Source organism: Numenius arquata, chromosome 7, assembly GCF_964106895.1.
Source record: "Numenius arquata chromosome 7, bNumArq3.hap1.1, whole genome shotgun sequence".
In the NCBI taxonomy this organism is placed as follows: domain Eukaryota; kingdom Metazoa; phylum Chordata; class Aves; order Charadriiformes; family Scolopacidae; genus Numenius; species Numenius arquata.
Window position 1 is genome coordinate 26,709,400 of NC_133582.1, and position 22,427 is coordinate 26,731,826.

Here is a 22,427-nt window from a genome sequence, read left to right on the forward strand (position 1 = left end):
ATGCGCACCATGCATACCATGTACCCTTCATGTTGTGAGTACAGCACGCCCACTTCTGCTGGCAGCATGCCATTTCAGCAGGTCTGTCACCCTGTCCTGCCCTCCTCTGTTGTCTTCTCTTTGCAGAACCTGTAGTTCAGCATAGATCCCCATCAGCTTGTGCTTGCACTCTTTCTGTTCTTCACTGCCCTTTTGGATACATCCCAAATCCCATGTTTCTGTCATAGTGCTGAATCAGTAGGAACTATCTACCCTTTGATTGCCACTGTATCTGTCATTTCCCAGGTAGTATTTACCCGCCTTCTTGTCGATGTCACCAGTAATGAAAGATAATTATGCAAAATATTTAGCTAGTGTAACTGTAAGCTGCAGGATTTGCATATTCTAAATTTTGCCCATTATTTAGGGTAGAAAAAAAGCTTTTCTAGGAAACATTCAACGTGTGCAGTTTGCAGGGAATGACATTTTCTTACAGTGATGATAGTCTGTTTCTGGCATACAAAGTGAATGGTTCAAATATGGGAGGTGGGAAGGGTGCTGCTGTATTAGAGTAATTGAATTTCTTCATTTTATGACTTTCCAGGTTATTCTCCCTGATCTTGCTGTCCTGAGAATAGCAGTGTATGATGACAATAATAAGTTGATTGGTCAGAGGATCCTGCCGCTGGATGGTCTGCAGGCAGGTTACAGACATATTTCCCTTCGGAATGAGGGCAACAAACCACTCTCTCTTCCAACGGTTTTCTGCAACATTGTGCTTAAAACATATGTGCCTGACGGTTTTGGAGGTGAGATAAACCTGTATTTCAGTGTGCTGTGATCTTAAGTGTTGGTGTGGAAGTACTGAAGTACTGTGGTGTTGGTATGCCAGCCAGAACTGACAGGCAATGCTGGAGGATTGCAAAGATTTAGTATTTTAACTCCTTGGAAACCCTGCATATTCAGTTAAGAAATCAGCTTTCAGACCACGTGCCTGCCTCAGTGTTAATGATACTGACATGTATCTGTTAAATGACAAAATAATATGCAAAATAAGCTAATAGTAGTTAGCTCAATTTAATTTTCTCTGTTGACATTTTAGGAATATTCTTCTTTGGATTTTTTTTTTTAATTACATTTTTTTGACATAAATATTTGTTAGGTTAACATATACTTTAGCTATGTTGTTTGGCCTATAGGTATTAACAATTGATGCAGAATCTAGATGTGTTTTTTCAAGCAAAACCACTTCTGTATTCTTGAGAATATTGGCATATTGTTAAAAATGGAGAGTGAAATAATTTAGCATCCAAAACCTTTCTGCATTTTTCTCTCCCAATTTTGTATGTTTTTATTGTCGTTTAATTATTTTTGGGTTTTCAGGAAAGTAGTTTTTAATGTGAGCCATTTCCATGATCAGATTGGCAGGGCCATGGTCATTTATACTGCGCGGTGGCAAATTGCCACATGTGGATAGGAACAAACAGATGAGAATAATCATTACACCACTTAAATCAGTGTAATGGGTAAGTTCACCCTGAGGGTGTACCTCTGGGAAATGTCTTTTTTGCTGCAGATGAAATTCGCTTGTACATTAGACAATATATAAACCATTTAAAACTGTAAAATAGGAATTGCACTAAACGTTAGTGCTCTGACTCTGCAGCAAAGTGAAGTTCACCTTAGAGTTCATTGGCGAAACATTGTTGATAAAAATGTTTTGCTCTTTGCAAAAATGATTTCAAACCTGCTGTCTATGCAAAGAATTACTGCCACTTCTCAGAGTGTCATTTCCGTAGTACAAACTAGAGAAAGGGAAGGCTTACCTAACATATTAGACAGTATCTCTCCAAGTCTATGCTTGCTGGTATTTATCCAAGCTTTAAAAAAAATGAGCAGGCCTAGACTTCAGTAACAAATTTCACAGAAAAAGTTCAGCATTTACAGAAGTGTTTGTGTTCATATGTGAAATCCTGGTTGCTGGTAAGTCAGCTGGAGTTTTGCCACAGGTCTTGGAGCGCTACCATGCCTTTATGCAGCACGTTTTATCTACAGTATTTAACTTCAGGGACTTTTTGTCAAGAGAAATGTAAGCTTCTGCTTAAGCTTGAGCTTCTTGAGGCAGTAATTGAACCATGAATGTAAGGGACACATTTAAGCATGTGCGTTAATTCTGTCCTCAACCTAAGCTTTTGACAGTAAATGACTCCGTTAAAATGTTTTCTAAACTAGGGACATGCTTCTGATTTGGGATTGATGTTTTTCTGACTGATACCACGCTTTTTCTAAGAGTAGAATTTAAGCAGAGTTTGATGTGGCTAAAGCTGATGAACATGCTGGTCACATAGGGAGAAAATAAGTTTTTATTTTCTTTTTTAGACTGCATTATACACATTCAGAAGTGAAAGACTTGCTTTTCAAAGAGAATTTGAACACCAGTTTAGAACTTGCAAATTGTGTGCAGTTCAGTACTGGTTGATACTGCATTATCAACATTTCTACAGACAGCTTATCTGGTAGACATAAGGACATAGAAAAACATTACTATCCCTAAGTAACAGTATTATTACAGTAAAATGCTACTAGAATGAGAGAACTGGTTGTTACAGCTTACTGTCAGTATTGGGAAAAACTGACCCCTATTAACATGAAGTGAGCAAGTTCAACTATTAGTTCCCTTTTCCCTTCCCAGACAGTTCTGATGTGTCTCATGTATTTTTCTTATCCATGATGAACAACTGGGAAATAACTTTTGACACTTGGGTGGATTCATTAGTATTCTGTTGGCATGTGTTTTTTAATTACTTATCATCTGCAGTGAACCTCTCATTGATTTATGAGCTATCATTAGGATCTCCAGGGTTGTTTGAGCAAACCTGTAGGAAGGTATAGCTCAATTCAATAGCTACCTACTTTCTTATTTCTTTTTTTTTTTAACCTGTATGAGTAAGGCTTAAAAACTTGCACCAAATAATAACTAGAATGGGTAATGTATTGTAGGCTTTAAAAGATGCATAATTTTGGTTTTCATATAACTTAATTTCTTGTAGTTTATTTGCATCAGCTACTCTGTTCCCAGTAAAACACAATACTGGTGCAAATTAATGCAAATGAAGTAGCATTCTCCGAAGAGAAGCTTCTATAATAGAAGTTTGTACGTAAGTAGCATGGCTAGTTAGGTTAGTGGTTAGAGTCCTCTAATATACTCTTCCAGTGATTTTCCTAGTTTTATATTTAATTGCAATTCTACAAAATGCTGTTCCCCACCTCCACCTTACCTCACTGGGGAGAAGGAAAAACATTAAGCAGAGGACAAATGACAATGTGAGAAGCAGCGATGAGTCACATCCCCCTTGTAGAGATGCTGAGCCTTTGGTGATGTGCTTGTGTGGTTAGTAATACAATTTGCAAAGGTCTAGCTTTCCCAAACATGTTAGTCATTTTTACCTTGAAGTTTGTGATAATCAGGTTCCATTTTCAAATGACGCATCAACTTGACAGGGTAGTCCTGGATTTTCATTGAAGTGTGCATGCCAAGGACAAAAAGATGTGCTTGCTAAGTTAGGGAAGGAGGACAGTCGGTGCTGAGCCACAAGGCTGAAAATAAATTCTACATGGTTTTTGTGTATATGAAGTAAGTTTCAGAAGACATTGCTGACTCATGACACTTATTGGAGACAACATATTTGTGTAGGTAAACTGCCAAGCTGTCAAGGGTAATGCAGTATATTTATTATAACTTTTGTTGGAATGGGAGCACTGTCTGGTTTTTTTGGTTGAGAAATGCATCTGGTGACTTCAGAGGAACATTTTGTAGAACAGCTTAGGTTGGAAGGGAGATGATATAGTCCAGCCTCTAGTTTGCACAAGAAGGATAGCAAGTTTCTTCCCAGGGCTTTTGATGGGTTGGATATTGTTACAGACCTGGTCAGTGGACCAGCTTTTCTGTCTTGCATCGTTGGAAGCTAACTTGGAAAGTGGCTGAAGAGATGACATGAAACATGGGCAAAATTCAAATGATGATGAAAACCAAGAGTGTCAGAACTGGCATTGCAGAAATAATGGCCTGTTATGCTAGCGAGACCATCTAGAATATAAGGCTGCAAAAGTATTTATCTTTTACTCGTAACCAACCAAAAATAGGGCTTTGCAGCATTCTGCAAAGAAACAGCTTCCTTGTAGGTGAAGTTCATAGTCCTTCTAACAGTCATGACAAAAAATCTGAGTTAATTAAATGACAATATTTTGTAGTGAATGATGAGTCAGTCAGGCTGCAGCGTTCAGACTTCCTTTTTTAAGTTACTGCTCTGACAAGGAAGGCTTATTAACTGAGACCAGTGGCCCATTTCCTCCATAATACTGAGGTTAAAGTTTCTGAGGGATCATCAAAACAGATCACTGCTATGGTCTCTGGAAGCATTATTATTGTAGGAGCTAAATCAGTTTAATTTGTAATTTTTCCATTTGTGAATTCTCTTTTGAAATTAACACGAAAAGAGATTATTCAATATGCAGGTAAAGATTCATGTGTCTTTGTCTTCCTGTAAAACTATGCTTGGACATTTATCACTGCATATGGAAAATAGATTCAATGATCTATACGTTATCCAGTGCTGGGTAGTGCTATGATACCACTAGTGGTACTGTGTCATGTGCAAGATTCAAATACTGGTCATATGGTTCATAGAAAAGCTGTTTCACAGTCTGCCATGTTTCAGACATGAAGCATCACAAAGAGGAGTGAGAACAGATTTCCCCCAATTGCTTTAACCACCCATCTGAAACTGCTTTTTAGCTAGGAAATATAACAGCATTTCCTACAATTACCTGCAGTCCCAAGTCAGTCAGCACCCCCTCAAATAACCAAGAGACAAAGCTGTTAGTGGTTTGTGGCTCAGCACATCCCATTCTGGTCTCAAATTCTAGTGCCATCAACTGGGAGTAAGTTAAGGTAACTTTGCTCTGAGTGAGTCACGGAATCACGGAATTGTCAGAGTTGGAAGGGACCTCTAGAGATCATCTAGTCCAACTCCCCTGCTAAAGCAGGATTGCCTAGAGCACATTACTCAGGACTGCATCAAGGTGGGTCTTGAAGATCTCCAGAGAAGGGGACTCCCCGACCTCCCTGGGCAGCCTGTTCCAGTGCTCTGTGACCCTCAATGTAAAGAAGTACTTCCTCATGTTTGAATGAAACTTCCTATGTTCCAGCTTGTGCCTGTTGCCCCTCGTCCTATCGCTCGGAACCACTGAAAAGAGTCCAGCTCAATCATCCTTCAACCCACCCTTTAGATACTTGTAGACATAGATAAGGTCTCCCCTCAGCCTTCTCTTCTCCAGGCTAAAGAGCCCCAGCAATTTGAGCCTTTCCTTGTAAGGGAGGTGCTCCAATCCGTTAATCATCTTAGTTGCCCTACGCTGGACTCTCTCCAGTAGTTCCCTGTCTCTCTTGAACTGGGGAGCACAGAACTGGACACAGTATTCCAGTTGTGGCCTCACCAGTGCAGAGTAGAGGGGGAGAATGGCCTCCCTCCACCTATTGGCCACACTCTTCCCTATGCAGCCCAGGATCCCATTGGCTCTCTTGGCGACAAGGGCACATTGCTGGCTCATGGAAAGTTTGCTATCCACCAGGACTCTCAGATCCTTCTCCTCAGTAGTGCTTTCCAGAAGATCCATCCCTAACCTCTATTGGTGTCTGGCATTCTTCCTTCCTAGGTGCAGGACCCTACACTTGCCCTTGTTGAACCAACAAGGGTTGGTTGAGTCACTGTATTTTTCCTAAATAAGGTACCTGGATGAATACCACTCCCTTGGTGCATTTATAAACTGATTCATGTTCTAAGTGTGTTCAAGCGCTGTGGTGATGAGCGCTTTTAGTCCTGCCGAGTTCACTATGGAAAGTTGGACTATTGTTGCAAGACACGGCTCATAACAACAGGGGTTCTAACAACAGGGTTGGTAAAGCTCTTGTAAAAGAATAATTTCCAAATGCCTCTGAAGATCATAAAAAGTTGGTTTTTTTTTTTCTTGCAGATATTGTGGATGCTTTATCAGATCCAAAGAAATTCTTGTCTATCACAGAAAAAAGAGCAGACCAAATGAGAGCTATGGGTATCGAAACTGTAAGTAGAACTTAATGACAAACACAGCCCACTTAAATTCATCCTGTGTTCTATTTTTAAGCTGGTCCTTCTCCAATCAATGCATGTTTCCTTATCGTTTCTCATTTTCAAATATAAGCCTCTCTGTCCTGCTCTGAAATACGTTGGCTTATGTTAGTTAACATGTACTGAAATACCATTCACTAACTGACTTTCCGTGGATTATACTAACACATCCCTTAGAAATTTTAAGAAAAGGGAAAGGAGCCATGTTTTAGTAGGTAGCCATTTAAAATAGGTTACAAATACTTTTCTGAGTATAGTGTTGTTTGAAAGTATGTTGCAATTTTCTTAATTATGTTTAAAGTAAGCAAGTTCAGAAATTTCCCATACCCAACTTTTAATTTATTATGATGTGAATGTTTCCTTCAGAGTGACATAGCTGATGTACCAAATGACACTTCAAAGAACGATAGAAAAGGAAAAGCCAATAATGCCAAAGCAAACGTAACACCTCAGAGCAGCTCTGAGCTTCGACCAAGTACCACTGCGGGCTGTGGATCTGGGACCGACACTAAGAAAGGTAGACAGAAATCACGTGCCACTGCCTCAGTTCTGAAGTGATTCAGAAAGTCACAGAGAAGTACTCATTACTCAGTTTTAGTTTTTCAGTTCTATTCATTCTTACCCTTTTATAAGGTAACTTCTTTGGCGTTGAGAGTGGTCTTTGTCTAATTGCAAATAAGTTCTGTATATTAATAAAATGGCTGTATAAAGCCAATACAGCTTTATTTTACTAAGTGACCTCTGTGTAGCTGTGTACCTACTGCCTACAGTAGTAACCTGCATGACTCTGGGAGTTTACTAAAGATCTACCTGAGGAATGCCAATAGGAATTACAATTTTCTGGTATACTCCACAGGAACTGTTCTGCTTTTCTTTTTCTCCCTCCACAAATCCCTTGGCAGAGTTGCAGATTTAAGTAATTAAAGGTATTTAGAATTCATTGTATTCTGTAGAGATTTCCCAACAATTAGAAATGTTTTCAATGTGTGGTTTTACTCTGAACAGTGATTATGGAAATGGCATGTTTATTGTAAAAAATATCCATATTAAATGCGCTCATTTATAAGTGAGTATTTTTTTCCTCACTATTTACCATTCACTTTACAAAATCATCTTATAGAGTCAAATGGGATTATTTGTTTGTCACATATCATCACAGGTAATGAGGATTAAGTGAGAAAACAAATTTGTATAGCTGAATGAAACACAATAAATACTTCTGTTAATGGGCCACAATAATTAGAATCTGGTTCATTCTCTTTCATCCACCTTGGCCCAGAGGGATTGATAGGAGTGAAAAGGAGCACTTACTGCTCTTGTTCTTAAACTAAAGCAGACATGGCTGAATACACACCTGTGAAGGGATCTCTTGAGAAGCAAGGTGCCATTTTTCTGGAGTCACTTTTGGCAATAAAACAGGTCATCTCTGGCACCTGAACTCTTTCAAGTTCTTCCCTGGTGTAAAACCCAGATTATTTTATGCAGTGAGGTGTTTTCATATTTCATGTATCATGAACAAGATGCACAAGTATTAGTTTTATTGTGCATTAATTAAGCATGAAATTTGCCGGGGTTGGCAACGTAATTTCTGGTTGCCATGGAGGCAGACCTGGTGAACAAAGTAAACAAGTCTGCTTTTTAAAATAAAATCCTGAGGAAGTTTGTTCAGAACACAGCATGCCTGATGCAGAGATTTCAGTACTTACGCATTCTTGTCTGCAACCATTTTTATCCATATTGTCTCATGTTGAAGTAGAGCTGTTCATTTTTATATCTTGTGTAACGATGCTTATTTTGTATTACTTATCTCTGTGATCGTTTAAGATCTGGATGACTCTAATGTTACAATATACAGCTCCCCTTGCTATTAGAAATTATGTATCTACGTATCCAGCAAGATAGGGTGTCTGGAGAAGGCTTTCAAATGCACACGAATGCTGGGGGTTTTGTTCTCTGACTTTCACCAGTAGTTAAGTGATTTGTGTTTTTGGAAACTTCAGGTTCTATCCATGCCTAAATCTGTTTCTGTCTCATTTACTGGTCTAATGTTAATACTGTGTAATTGAGCAGAATCTTATGCTTTTAAGAAAATAAAAAATTTGTGTTCCCTAAGGAGATCGCCTGCCTACTTCTTCCCCCCCCCTTTTTTTTTTCTTTTACAGCATCTGAATATTTTTCAGTTAAATTCACCTTAAAAGGCAGAAAGTCCTTTTCAAGGCAGGGGGAATCTTATAGTCCACAGACACTATTATAAATAAGTTCGCAGTGTATTTATGTACAGGTGAATTTTTGTGTAAAAACTCAGAAAAAAACTACACGTTACAACTCCCATGGCATTGTATTGACATTTTTATTAATGATTACGTGTAGGATGTGCTTAGTCATTTAAAAAAAAATCATAATATGTCACAAAACATTTATTAAAGCATAAACATGAAATGAGATTGGTTTTTGTTTGCAGTGCAGTTAAGGTGATCAAAATACATTTTCATTCATCTAAATAGTACTGATTTTTATGATAGATTGGCTTTGTTGTATTGAATTTTCACTAGAATTTTGAATTCTTATGATTTTGTGTTTCTCCTCCATTTTTACTGCTCCTTTTCTTATAGCGTGTGATTAACCAAAAAGCAAATTTTACTTCCACTAACATAAAAGCTACAGGTGAATTTTCACTCCTATGATTTTTGTGTACTAAATCTAGGGGAAGTATACCTAACCTCAGTTAACCCTTTATGTAGTCATGTAGAACCTTACCCAAGAAGCTTCCCTCCTGAAATGAGCGGTGCCAGAGCGATCTCCAGCTATGGACCAAAATTCTGAAGTTTGCATGGTTCGATTTTAATGTACATAAATGGTTTGCTGTGTTTTCAGAAAAGGAGCTTTTTCAGTTCTTAGATGGCTGTGTTTTGACACTTCAGTCCAGAACTGTAAGAGATTAAAATAACTCATTGATTCATTTCTTTTTTCACAAGGCAATTGATTGAGTAGTGCATTTGAAAAGGAAATTGACTGTATCTTAGCTATATCTTGATGAATAATTTTCTCATTAACCTGCAATTATTTTTTATGTGGTGAAAAACATTAATTCATTGCTAACTTATGTGTAGATTTCTGTGTTAAAACTAAAATTTGAAATTATGAGATATACTAGTATGTATGAAGTCTTAGATAAACTGTATCAATACCTTCCTAGGTATAGACCTTATTCCTCAAGTGAAGATAGAAGATTTAAAGCAAATGAAGGTGAGTATAGACACAAGCTTTTCAAGATGTGTTAAGTAGCTGGGGTTTTATCTGGTTAAAGTCAATATGACAACAGAAAATTGATCCAACTTCTCTTTTTGTAGGCTTATATAAAGCATTTAAAGAAACAGCAGAAAGAACTCAATGCCTTAAAGAAGAAACATGCAAAGGTATGAACATTAAGGACTCTGAGCAACACACTCTAATTGAAAAAAGTTGCAGCACTCACTAGCACAGACTGCTCCTAATTAAATTATAGGGAAAAACTAAGGAACAGTATTTGGACCACCAAGAAAGGCTTATGTGTTTTAAATGTACTGAAATATGCTCCAGTGAGCAAATATTCCCTTTAGCAACCCTTTGTATGTCTCCATGAGTTTCAGTGCACATTGGTTTGACCCATACATGTATCCAAACCTCACCTTTTTCAGGTAATGATTTTATCTAGCTCCCTCTTGCATGACATATTGACAGGTAGCTTGGAACAAAAGGCAGCAGTGATGTGAGAGGGTGCTGCAGCAAAGACAGGCACTGGAGAAACTGCAGAATCGCCAGGGAGAACTGGAACATGGAACTGAAAAATGAAATGCCCTGTTCCTCCCCACTTATATCTATGTTAACCGCTTTATAGTCAGCTTTTTGCTTGGTACTGTTGGCAGTGATGTCCCAAATACATACAACACTATCACAAATATAATTTACATCAGAAAATCACAGCTAATTTTCTCCTGCCCTTCATCATTAGAAAGACTTTATTCTCTTCTTAAGGCATAACAAGTGAAGAAAGTATCTTAAGTTCTGAGTTTTGGCAATATGTATAAATCCATTCTGGGCTTTTGGGACAGTTATTTGCTTCCTCTCTTTGATTGCAGATTTCATTGCAGACCTGACATAGTGTAGTTGCCTGGGCATTTTTAATATCAGTCTTTCTGTTTATGTTCGTGACTGTAGTTTGGGCGTGGGATTCTGTACAATGAAGTATGAAGAAATTACTTCAGTAATTGGCACTTTTGTGGGTCTCTTAGTGTTAAAAGTAGTATAAGAAAATAAAGTAGTTATATTTCAGACTCCTTACTTGGCTCTGTGCGGAAGGGAAATGAATAATTTCTCCATTTTAGTGTTGTGTGTGAAGCCTATGCTGAAGAAAAAGCGTCTGTCATCTACACTTCTGGGCATGGACAGTTTCTAGACCTTCATAGGGTTAATCATTTAGGGGGCTACTTATTTTTAAACACTGCTTTCTCATTCACTGGACAACATCCAGCAGTTTCCTATAGCAACTTTTTGCAAATGAAAATGGTACCATGGTTACATAAAAAACAGCCATACTCAGTGATCTATGTTCTTGATGTATGTAACCCCAAATAGTGTAAGGATATCTTAGCCAAGACTGCGCTTGCTAATGTTAAAAAATTGGTCCATCTGTTCAGGCTTGCACTTGCTTCCTCTAATCTGAGGGAAGAATTGCCAGCCACAATCTGAAAATGCTGTGCACTCAAAAGGGCTTTCAGTATTAGCTCAAGCACAGCTATTTTAGGTCTGAGCCAGCCTGTGTCCTGCTGGTCTTAAGTACAGAGTGCAAGTCTGTCCTAACAAGAAAGTGCCTGTCTAGAGCATGCCTTTCTAAAGGCTCCAGTAAGGGCAACTTCTTGAATTTGAAAAGGAGAGTCTGAGCAGAAAAGTGTGACCTTTTTAGCTCACAGATGATCTTAGGGAAGTGCTTGGCATACTCATCACTGTGTTTCTTGCATTTTATCAGCTGTGATGGAGCTGGAGAGCTATGCACTTAGTTATCTATGATCAGCTTGAGGGAGCCTGTGTATTAAGCAGACTGAACTTTAAAACTTACAGAAACAGATTGGCTCTCATTTAACCGTAGACACTCAGAGACCTGGAGGAATAAGTAAACAGAAGGGAATTGTTCATGTTGTTTAAGAAAAGAAAAGTCCAGTACTTTTCCATTTAAACTTGGCCTTGGAAAAAGGGTTATGGAAGATGAATGCATGCAAGTGTGGAAGAGAGAAGAGGTTGAAAGGAAGGAGCTCTGATCTGAGCAGTGTAGGAGCTAATCTGGTAGCCCTGGGCAGAGCTAGCGAAGGAGGATGACAGCAGTAAGGGTCACTTTTACTGACAACATCCACTTAGTGAAGAGAAGTATTAGCAGCTCTACTGAAATGCTGGCTGGCAGAGGTTGGTTGTTCGATATGAAAACATTTCAGTCTCTGTTTTCTCAGGGTATTTTTTTGATGCTGTCTTTCTTTTTATTTACTTTCAGGTTTTCAGCCATTTTGACTCCAGCGGCACAATAAAATTCTCCTAACATCTCTCTGCGCATTATCACTAATTTATTTCTCCTACATGGCATAGCTCCTTACAACTGTAATACCCAGTATACACAAACACACACAGACACATCACATACTGTGACTTCACTTTATGATAGTGTTGTTATTAATCTGGTTTTTTAGGAGAAGGATGTTTGGGCTGGTGGAGGTACAATCTTCACTGTTCCTTTTTTCACTTTTGTGTAGGAAAAATAAGACATCTAGTCTAAGTAGGATAGAGACCATTAGATTGGCAGGAAATCCGCTGTTCTTAGTATGACCATTACTAGGCAGCCAGTCTGTGACTGATCAAATTAAATTTGCCCATTCCCTAATGTCAGATTAGTGGCTTGCAAAAAATTGCAGAATTTTGGATTTCACAAAGTCTATGAATAGTTAAGAGTTGAGTTTTTACTCAGGATTGAGAATCATGTGAGAGGTACATATTATAGAGCTGTGCAAAGGCAGGACAACGCATTTAAGGAAATTCTGAAGGATTGTAAGGGAATAATAGAGAACACAGAAATTAAAGGCAGGACAAACTGTAGTGAATACTGGAAAGGGTTAGTATTTCACAGCAAGTTTAGTTTCAGTGTCAGTGTGCAAGTATAGTTTCTCCACTTTGGAAGAACCCATTCAGTTCTGCAACAGAGCTGTTGCCTCTAGTTTTCGGACCCAACCCTCTGCTTAGTTTGTGGCCCGGCTATGAAGAAAGAGAGAGTTGAAGGGGGGGAGAGTGAATATTCTCCGGGCTGGTTTAGTCTCTGAAAAGGTGTGTCTGCATGAGTATGACTGAAGTAGCATTGTGCTACTGTTGGAATTGTGAAAGAACAGATGATTGCTCTTTTGAGGAAAGAACATGATCTAAACCTCAGCCCGTTTACTTGCATTGTGAACTAGTTTCACCTAACAGGTCTTTCTGAATCTGGAATGAGACAGATCACCGTAAGAGAACAGTGTAGCTTTTCAGATAATCTGGGATGGCATCACAGGAAGATGGGGGTATAAAGGCAAAGAGATGTGCATATCTGAGAGTCTCAGTCACTGATTTCCTCTGTTAGCAGCCTGCTTCAGTGGGCCACTACTGAATTTTAATATTTTGCAGGGATGCCACGTAGTTTTTGTGCTTCTTACCCAGAATTCATCTCCTGTACATTTATTTTACTTTGAAGTAAAGCTTAGTAAAAAAAGAACGTTTAAAAAAAGATCTCCATTTCATAATGCGAAAGCAAACAGTATGTCTACAGAATTCTAGATTCTGCAAAATGGATTGTTCGTTTGGAGATGATAGTTTCTTTTATTTCCTCAGTTTTGTATTCTGTACTGAGAATCCTCCAGACTTTAGTTTTCAGTTGTACACAGGATTATTTGTGTTGCTTTAGGGAGATAACAGGCAGGAATAACAATAACTTCTTAACAATAACTTTCTGTTCTCTTCAATAGACTGAATTGTGATCCCCCTCCCCTGCAATGAAACTATATGTGATTCTTTACATTTTTCCCATGGATAGTCTTGCTGTGATTTGAGGGTTTTTTATATCAATTAGGTGGCCTCTCAGAACCCTGGCTGAACTGTGGCTTCAGTTTGTAATATAATCATTAATATAATTTGTGAACATATTCATGTAAAAACATGAATTCAAACTGCAAATTCAGTAGACTTGAGGAAATCATGAGAGACTTAGCTGAGAAGACTTTTATCTGCAAACATATTCTGCATAAATCTAGAACATGCTACCACCTGAAACTTTGTTGCATCTGAAAACAAAATATAGAGTGTTTTCAGATGCTACGGAGTCACTCATATTTCTCAGAATCTTGACAGAAGTTTAGGACGCAGCATCTAGCTGTGATGAATTTTCTTTTGAGCATAGACAGAAAATCAAACTCACATCAGCTAGTTCATTTGAAATAGCGTTCTAGGGGTTGAAGGCCATATGATTCAAAGGAACTCTGGTAGGGATTTGACTGCTAGTACTCTTTGTGCCTTGCGTGTGGAGGTCATTAGTAGCCCATCTTATTCTTCCAGCTCTTTTATATTGCGCATAAACAAATGCATGTTCCTTGAACTGTATGGGGAGGAGGACCAGGGAAGGAAATGAGGGGGATATGGTCTACAATATACAATACAATATACAACATACAATATATGGTCTACAAGTTGTGCATGAACAATACGTAGCAGTAGAGGGGAGTGCAAAAGATTACAGTGGGTTTGTGACAGAGAGAAAAGGCTTGAATCTTGGTTGTCCTGAGGGAACAGCAGGGATTTTAGCTCTACGTGATGTGCCCTGCTGGGTTATGGAGTGTCACATGAGTGGGCCAGTATCTCATGCTTTGCAATGTTTGCACTTAGTCTTTTACAGCAAGAATTGTTTTGTTCTGTTCATCTAGGGGAGAGTGGGTAGTTTGAGAGATGCTCTCAGTCACTTGACCTGTGCCTGGCTGGTGCTGTCAAGCTTATGTCATTCTCTTCACTGTCCATATTTTTTCCTACCTGGTTAGTCAGTGTAAATACTCCCTGGTGAAGCTGGCATGTTTTGATGTTGATGGAGTCTATTTGTTTCACTTTAAATCCTCTGTAGAACAGAAAATTCAGTTCCCTGCTCTAAATACAGAATTTGAAAGCTGTACACATTCCCCAGGGAAGTGCTTGACAGATGTTGGAGTGCTCAGGTACAGCCCAGGGCTAGATTTTTAAAAGCATCGCAATGTTTGTGTTAATGTTTCAGTAACAATGAATGTAAAAGTTTTTAGTTAATATTTTTAGAGTAAGAAACAGTGATAAGGCAAACACACGTGTATAGAAAATAATAACAAAGAGCAGTAGAGTAGTGAAGGTAGAATAAATGCAAAGTGAGCTATAAAACAGAAGAGAGATAAAGTGCTGGAAGAGGCCCTATTAATTAATGCAAGACTTTTTGTCATGGTTAGATAAAATGTGGAGCAATTGGATATTAATAAATAATGTAAATTAACAAACAACTATTTTCCCTATTGTAATGTAAATTGAACAGTTAGTGTCTCCGTGGTAGTTATATATTCGCATCATTATGAGCAGCTGTTCTCATAAACATTGAATACGAAGTCAAGTTCAATAATGAAGTCTACATGTAAACACTAAGTGGTACAGTCTTGTAATGGAAAGGAACTGTATGATAGACCCAACTGTGTAACATGCATTAGTGATTCACCTTTTCATCATAGGAATAGATTTTTCCTCCCCTTCCATAGGTAACTTCCTCTGCCACTTCACCAATGTAAGCCACATAACTATAGTAGTGACAGCGGATTAGCATTGATGTGTAATACTCCATGGGTAGCCCTATATATCCAATTTATCAGCATGTGCTGGATCATTTGGGGGGGAGGAAACAGGGCAGTGGTTATTTGCAGTCTGCATGTGTAGTTGAAAGTTGCACTACACAACTATTGCTTGCGAGGGGAGATGCTTTGCAACAAGGTGGAGTTTCTTAATGGTAAGATTGTTGCTGTCGTTAGGGGTTGCAGCCAGATCTTCAGAATGTCAGTTGTTAATGATTTGACTTTTAGCTAATGTTTGGACTCGGAGCTATTTGATTTGCAGTGGCCAAGGGGGCTAGCTCTGTATTCGGTATGAGATATGTAGAGGAAAGGGGAACTGGGATGAGTTTTGTTCTCTTCTGCATTCAGAAACTTCGAATGATATGATCTGAGCTTGTAAATTGGATTTCTTACATTGCACTTAAATGGACATTTATTCAAAAAGATGAAGTTTTCCCCATCATTCTTCTGTTTTAAGGTATACTGTATTTTTAAGGTCCGCTACAGATTTTCATTTTTCAAACAAAGAAGAAATGTTTTAGTGCTTATGGTGGAATATCTGGAACCTTTAATACCAGATAGCTAAACCAGATTAAATTCCATTATCAAAGTTATCTGTTCGTACACTGATATTTTTACACTGTAAGAAAACTAAACATTAAAAATCCAGCAACCTAATTGTAAGGTCCTACTGTTTTCCAGGAGCACAGCGCTATGCAGAAGTTGCACTGCACACAAATTGACAAAATAGTGGCACAATATGATAAAGAAAAGGTATCATACGAGAAAATGTTAGAGAAGGCAATCAAGAAGAAGGGGTAAGATATGATTTTAAAGTATTTTTTTTAGACTTAAAATAGATGTCATGCTTTTTGTGGTCTGGAATAAAACATTCATAAAAAGGTTATTCAGATTAATGAATTGCAGCTTGAACCAGCATCCTACGTCAAACTGAGTATGAGCTGCTTGAAGGCTCTAGCAACAGGCAATAAATGTTGTACTCCCTTTGTCTTTCTCTAGTCTTCTACTGTCAGGGTTTTAAAAGTAAAAGTGTAGGAGCTGCCTCAAATTTTTATTTCTGCAGTCTGATCTGGTCTCACTGCATTCCCCAGGGAATGTCACTGTTGTGTTCAGTGAGAGCAGATGAAGCTCCTCAATAGCTCTAGTGACCAGAAAGCAGCAATGATTTGATTTTGGGGAAAAAGCTGGCTTCTAAATCCAGAATGTTTTAGAGTTTTCCTGTGCTGTCAAGTTGAAGTTTCTTTTTAACAGAAAAACCCTTCACATCCTCAAATGGGATAAATCAGTATTACTCCTTTGACATGGATGAAGCTGTTTCGGTTTGCATTAGCTGATGACCTGGGACGTTATTTGTGTGAATCTCTTAAAATCTCCCCTTAAAGTTCCTGGAAGATACTGGTGACTAATGAAATGTCCCTCTTACCCCTCAAATTCCATTTGGAATTATGTAGCAAGACCTGCTGTTGCCTTGCTGCTATTTTGTTAATCTGGCAGCAGTTTCTGCTCTCCATCTCTCACCCTGTTGCCGGCATTTCATTGAGACAATGAGACAATAATAAATATTATTAATTAAAAAGAAATTAATTACAGAATTATACTGTAATACTATGACCTAAAGCAGCAATTACTTTTTTTTCTATATCAAGCTATGCTAATAGCCTAATTTTCATATTGTTTTCACCTGGCAACAACTGGCAACCAACTCACTGAATACTGAGCATAGATGCCTCTTTGGCATTGGATTCTTACACAAATACTTTTTGTTTTATAAATTGTTTGGAATGGCAGTGTTAAAATTGAGTGTGCATGTTATAAACTTGCAATGGAACAGAAATAGAACTGTCAGAAGTAAACAAGGTAAGGAGAATTCTCACTAAATTATTTAAAGCTCAAAAACTCTTTAAAAAGCTCCTGTTGGATTCTTTTGTTCAAGAAGGGAGGACTGTAAGCACCCAAATACTTCTAATCCATGTAGTTTCTTCCAAAAAATTACTACTCCAAACAGAGAGGGAACAATTACAGGACTAATGAATTTAATGTGGCTTTGATTCATTTTCCATTGAATATAACACAGCAGAAGGTTATTAATATAGCTGGATTTATAATTACAGTCAGGGTATTTACTACAGTGGCAGGGAGCTAAGCCCTGGACATTGCACCATAATTATTGTGAGGGGAGAAAGGCTTCCCTGTGCTCTAGTATTGAAGAGTCTCATATCAGAAGAGTCACTAATCAGTATTCCTGTTGGCCTGAGAAAAAGCCTGTGCCTCTGTCTGTCTAGGCAAAACAGGAAGTGAAGGGCTGTCATAAAGTTAAAGATGGTAATGGCTGTCTCTGTGCAGTAAATAGTGGAAAGCACTGGGTAACAGTGCTTTCCAGAGAAACCCCAAATGGGACAAGTATTAAAGTAGTTGATAATTTGATTCCCAGTTTGAGATCACTTCATTGGCTACTTGCAGTGTCTTTTCTTAATTTTATAACACTTATCCCATGGATGCCAAAGCTTTTATGATAGGTTTAAATCATCATAAAAAGTTAAAATAAAAAAAGTTGGAAACAGCTACTCCAGAAGCAGATCCGGCACATAGCCAAACACTGTTCCTTGCCATGACTCCATAGTTTTCATGGACTCCAGAGCTCTCAGTCATCTGATGGCTCTTCAGTGTTACAAGAATAATTATTGGTATCTAATTAACAGGCAAATCAAATCCAGTATCAACACAGAATTTCTTTGAAAACACTTTTTAATTCTGTGTCAGTGTTTTCAGGGCTTCCTTCAGGGTCATTGTGTATGCAGCCCTGAAGGCCAGTTCAGCAAGGTATTTATGCACACACTTGTCTTCACCTCCACTGTGCAATATATTTAAGGACATGCTTAAAAGTGAACACATTGGTTGAGACTTGAAGACTATTGAACTGAAATGATCTGATGAATAAGGGGTCCTGGGTTCAGTGAGTACAGGACATGCTCCATTTCCTTGGCTATAATTTTGGAACCTTTACAAGCAATAAAAGTTGTAAAAGACATATAAAATGTAAAACACATATAAAATGTGTTTTCAAGGCATTCATATTGATATTGTCAGATACTTCCTAAAAAAGGGCTTTTTGATAGGTATGTAGAAGACTTTATTTTCTGATTTTGTTGTGCAGTTTTTCGTGGTCCATTTCTGCCACATGGTGTGACAAATGTCAACTGCATATTGTTCTGCAAAGCAGAATTTTTAAATCGCATGCTAATTCACTGACAGATGGAAAGGATTTCGCTCCCGGTGCTATTCCTGTTGTACATTTCAAATGCTTACAAATCTTGGAGAGGCTTATGGGGATACGTATGCTCGTATTCCCACTCTGAAATGGAGTTAAAGGCACATAAAGATCCTTCTGATTTATCAGGACTGTCCACAAATTCAAGTGTATGTGTATGCATAAGCATGGACATGTGACATTGGGTTGGGCTGTCCCTGGGTATTTGTTCCCAACTGTGACTCAATGGTTTAACCATGGACTATGCCACTGCGCTTGGGGAGAGTTCTCATTATGTCCAGCCTGACTGGAAATTGCCTTGAGCTACAGTGAAAGCTGCATTTCCAGAGAAGGGATCAACTGGTGGTTTTGATGTCTGAGATTCTGAGAAGTCCAGTGATTGAACCAATTAGACTAATTTGGGATTCTATGTTTGATTCACCTAAGAAGCAGTCTCTTTCATAGTTGTATGACAAATCGCATATGAACTGTAGCTGGACTCTGATCGCAGCTACCCACATGCATAATCAAAGACACTTTCTTTCCAGCTGTCTTTTTTTCAGGTGGAGGTAACAGCGGTCAGAACCTGTCTCTTTGCCTTTATATTACTTCCAAAGTGTCAAATGAGTGCTAGAAATCTCTACAAAAATTCCCTTGCTATGACTAGAAAATAAATGACTGGTCCGTCTGGTGGCCCTTGGGAACACAAGGCACATTACACTACTGTTTTCACTAAGGGCTTTTCTGGGCCTGTTTGATGATAAAATTTTCTGCTAATTTCCGTAAGTTTAGCAGTACTTTGATATTAAAATAGGATTTAAACTTGTTAAGAGTTTAATAAATCTCCTTTTCTAGAGCAAACATGGATTAATGTTAGTGCAGTCAAGCAATAACCATTCTTATTAGGGCCAGCTTCAGATGCTAAAATGAACGTGGCTCCATCCACTCACTGGAGTTACAGCATTTTACATCAGTGGATGATCCAACACTGAAATATTACAGTTACGTTAAAATAGACTCCTCTCAATATTGTAGTATTCCAGACAAAAAAACGGAGACTTCCAATGTGTGAATTTGTATTCTGTTGTAAAAACCCTTCACTGCAAAAAAAAGAGAACAAGAAGATTGGTAAAGTTGGAGCTTGTCAGCCTTCAAAAATTTAGTGACTTTGGTGAGACAGTAATTGAAATTTGGATTGTAGCTGCAATGGAATAGTTTTTCTGTACATCCGTCCCACCCAGTGCACAGCCCAGGTAATTGCCCTGTGAGGTAGTCATTCAAATTCCTTCTTTCTCCCTGTCTCAAACTAAAAAAACCTAGGAAAAATTACTTTTAAAACACAGGATGAAAGCCCTGGCAAGGCCGTGAATACGTCTGTAAGTTTTCAGGCAGAAACTGGTTTCTCTTGGCAAGGTATTTTAAGCCTGGAAAAGGAACCAAGTATCATAAATGGAGATACTTGACTTATCATCAGCAACAGAATAATTGCTGGCCCAATCTAGAATTAATTGTATGGTGTTTGAATTGAATGATCATTAATCCAACAATATTTTGTAAGTTGTGAATAAATTGCCAGAAGAAATAATTTCATTCCAATACGCTGCAGCACTTCAACTTTGATTAACATTGTAATTAGTAAAAGCTGACTGAATGGGAAGATGTTTAACTTGTGGCACACATTTGTAATTTTCTTTTTTTAGAGGAAGTAACTGTCTTGAATTGAAGAAAGAAACGGAAATTAAAATTCAAACACTAACATCAGATCACAAATCTAAGGTAAGCAAACAGCCAGTTTTAACATATGCAACATCTGAAGGACAGATTTGGAGACCCAAGTGGTAGTTAATTTTCTTGGAAGCATACGAATCATTTTCAGCAATAATAACATGTTGAAAAGAATGGGAGTAATTGAGTGTCTAAAAGTGTATCTTAAAAAAATTTTAAAAAGCAATGTCAATTTCCTGCCCTTTTAAAAATTATTGAAGAAAGTGCCCTATTCATGCCTCATGAAACTAAAGTGGTCATTTGTGTCAGTTCTAGCTAAACAAAGAGATGAATATATTGTGTGTGAAATTTGGATGCTAATTACTTTCTCAAAATATATACATAAAGAAGTTTATTTTTCATTTTCCCTCATTGTCACCATGGACAACACTCGCTAGTCTGTCTCTTAGGGAAGGAGGAGTCCAAGTTGCTCTTGAACCAAGTGCCATAATTTTTCTAATATTTTTTTCCTCCATTACTTACTTGCATTGTTTTCTCCAAGGTGATGGAGAATAAAAGTGCTCTGAGACTCAACCCCAGTTAATTTGAAAAAGCTGTTTATCCAGCTGTGTTTCGTGGCTCACATCGAGCTGTTTAGAGTTGCTTCCTCTATACTTCTGTATCACTGTGCTCACCAACTTCATGTTTCCTTTGAAAGTTTTATCTGCCACCTGTTGATGTGCTTTCAGGTTTCTGAAAGAGATCCAAGCTAGAGGGTGGCAGGTATGCTAGAAGACACATCTGTGTACAAAATAGTCTGGAGAGGGAAGCATACAGAAGACTGACCACAGTACAGGAGAATTACTGTAAAAGTGGAAACCTGTAAAAAAAAAAAATCAAACAAGTGTAGAAAATACAAAAAAAAAAGCAGCCACATCTTTGAGACTAGAATAAAATAATTTCCATCTTTTCTTCTGCTATTTTTATTCTTTGGTGATATTATTTCATGAGGATAAGATCTTGGTTTTCTAAACAAGGTTTCTGTCTTGTTGCTACCTGCTCTGCCAAAGATGTAGGAAAAGCCCCAGGAATAAAACGTAGTGTACTACTGTCTTATCTACCTATCTACTTCTCCTATGAAAAACCCAGAATGGTTTCCTTAAAAGCAAATTTGTTGACAACATAAAAAAAAATAAATAATAATTCATTCATTTCTTACTGAAATAAACTCTCCGAGGAGCACTAGCTCCCTATCATCCAGACATACGCTCCAAAACTCATTTGAAGTTATATTGTGTAGAAAATTCTTTGCTGTGATCTCTGTTTCTCACCTGTGTCATTCACAGTCTGGAGTTAAGAAGTGTGATTTGTACACAAGGGACATCCAAGTATTCATTAATCTTCCAATAAACGTGACTCATGTTTTCTCTTTCCACAAATGTATGCAATTTCTGAGCTCTCTTCCTTTTAAAATCCTGCTTTCAAACTGGTTGCCTTCAATTTAATCCATACCTGGAAAAAAGATTGATTTTTCGTCCGCTCCCATGTCAGGTTTTAGGATGACATTTTCAAAGGAGACTTAAATGTAAGCTTCTTTGAAATGCCAAGCCTCTATGTGTTGGATAATTCCTGAAGAACTCCTCTGCAAGTCATCTACCTCTGTGGTTTTCTCTAGGTCAGTGATTTTTCGATACCTTCCTCACTGTGGTTCCATCAAAATGTCCAGATTTTAGTATTCTCACAAACTTCTTTTGTTTCAATTGTTGTGTATGGGCCCTTGAATTGTTCCTGGATTCAAAGGTTTGCAAGCAACAGGTTGGAAAACAGTGCTCAAGACCGTAGGGAAATTTACTTTTCTCCTAAATGAAGGTAGGTGCAATTAAATTAGATTAAATTCTGAGATGCTGAATGCATTACCCTGATATAGTGGGAGTTTGATTAATTAACAGCTGTTCAAGATTTCACAGCATTTGGCCCACTACTTTTTATATCAGGTTGTACCATAATTCAGCTTTAATTACAGCTTATGTCCTCCAGTTCTGCTGTGTGTCACAATGTGCATGTACTTCTAGCACCAAAGGGACCTTTCATTTACAAAAGTCTTCCTGTCATGAGGAAACATCCAGCCCAAGTTTGACATAAAATATTTAAATTAGATCTGAATGTCCCAATGTGTACTTCACACAAAATTAACCTAGCAGATGCAAATGACTGCCCTGCATTAGAAAAGTAGGTCCCAATACCAAGCAGGCAGAGGATGAAAAGAAAAAAAGGAAAGATTACTTCAAAGATTCTGCCTGCTTGAACTTAGTGACTAAACAAACATCTTGCATATATGCTGTGCGAAAGAAAGTTCCTTATCAAGATTTTAATTAGTCTCTTAGGCCCAGTGTAGGAACAGATGAAAGGACAGGATTGCAAACACAGTCTGTAGAA

General features: G+C 38.0%; 1 protein-coding gene across 5 annotated transcripts in view; it reads left to right on the forward strand.

Annotated features, from left to right (window-relative positions):
• Nucleotides 1–22,427, forward strand: part of PLCB4 (phospholipase C beta 4) — a 91,993-nt gene that overhangs the window by 50,900 nt on the left and 18,666 nt on the right. For all 5 annotated transcript variants that reach the window (XM_074151046.1, XM_074151047.1, XM_074151048.1 and 2 more), the window contains 7 exons: nt 584–788; nt 6,013–6,101; nt 6,513–6,663; nt 9,343–9,392; nt 9,497–9,562; nt 15,722–15,837; nt 19,988–20,063. In XM_074151046.1, the coding sequence (XP_074007147.1) occupies nt 584–788; nt 6,013–6,101; nt 6,513–6,663; nt 9,343–9,392; nt 9,497–9,562; nt 15,722–15,837; nt 19,988–20,063 (753 nt within the window). The remainder of the gene's footprint in view (nt 1–583; nt 789–6,012; nt 6,102–6,512; nt 6,664–9,342; nt 9,393–9,496; nt 9,563–15,721; nt 15,838–19,987; nt 20,064–22,427) is intronic.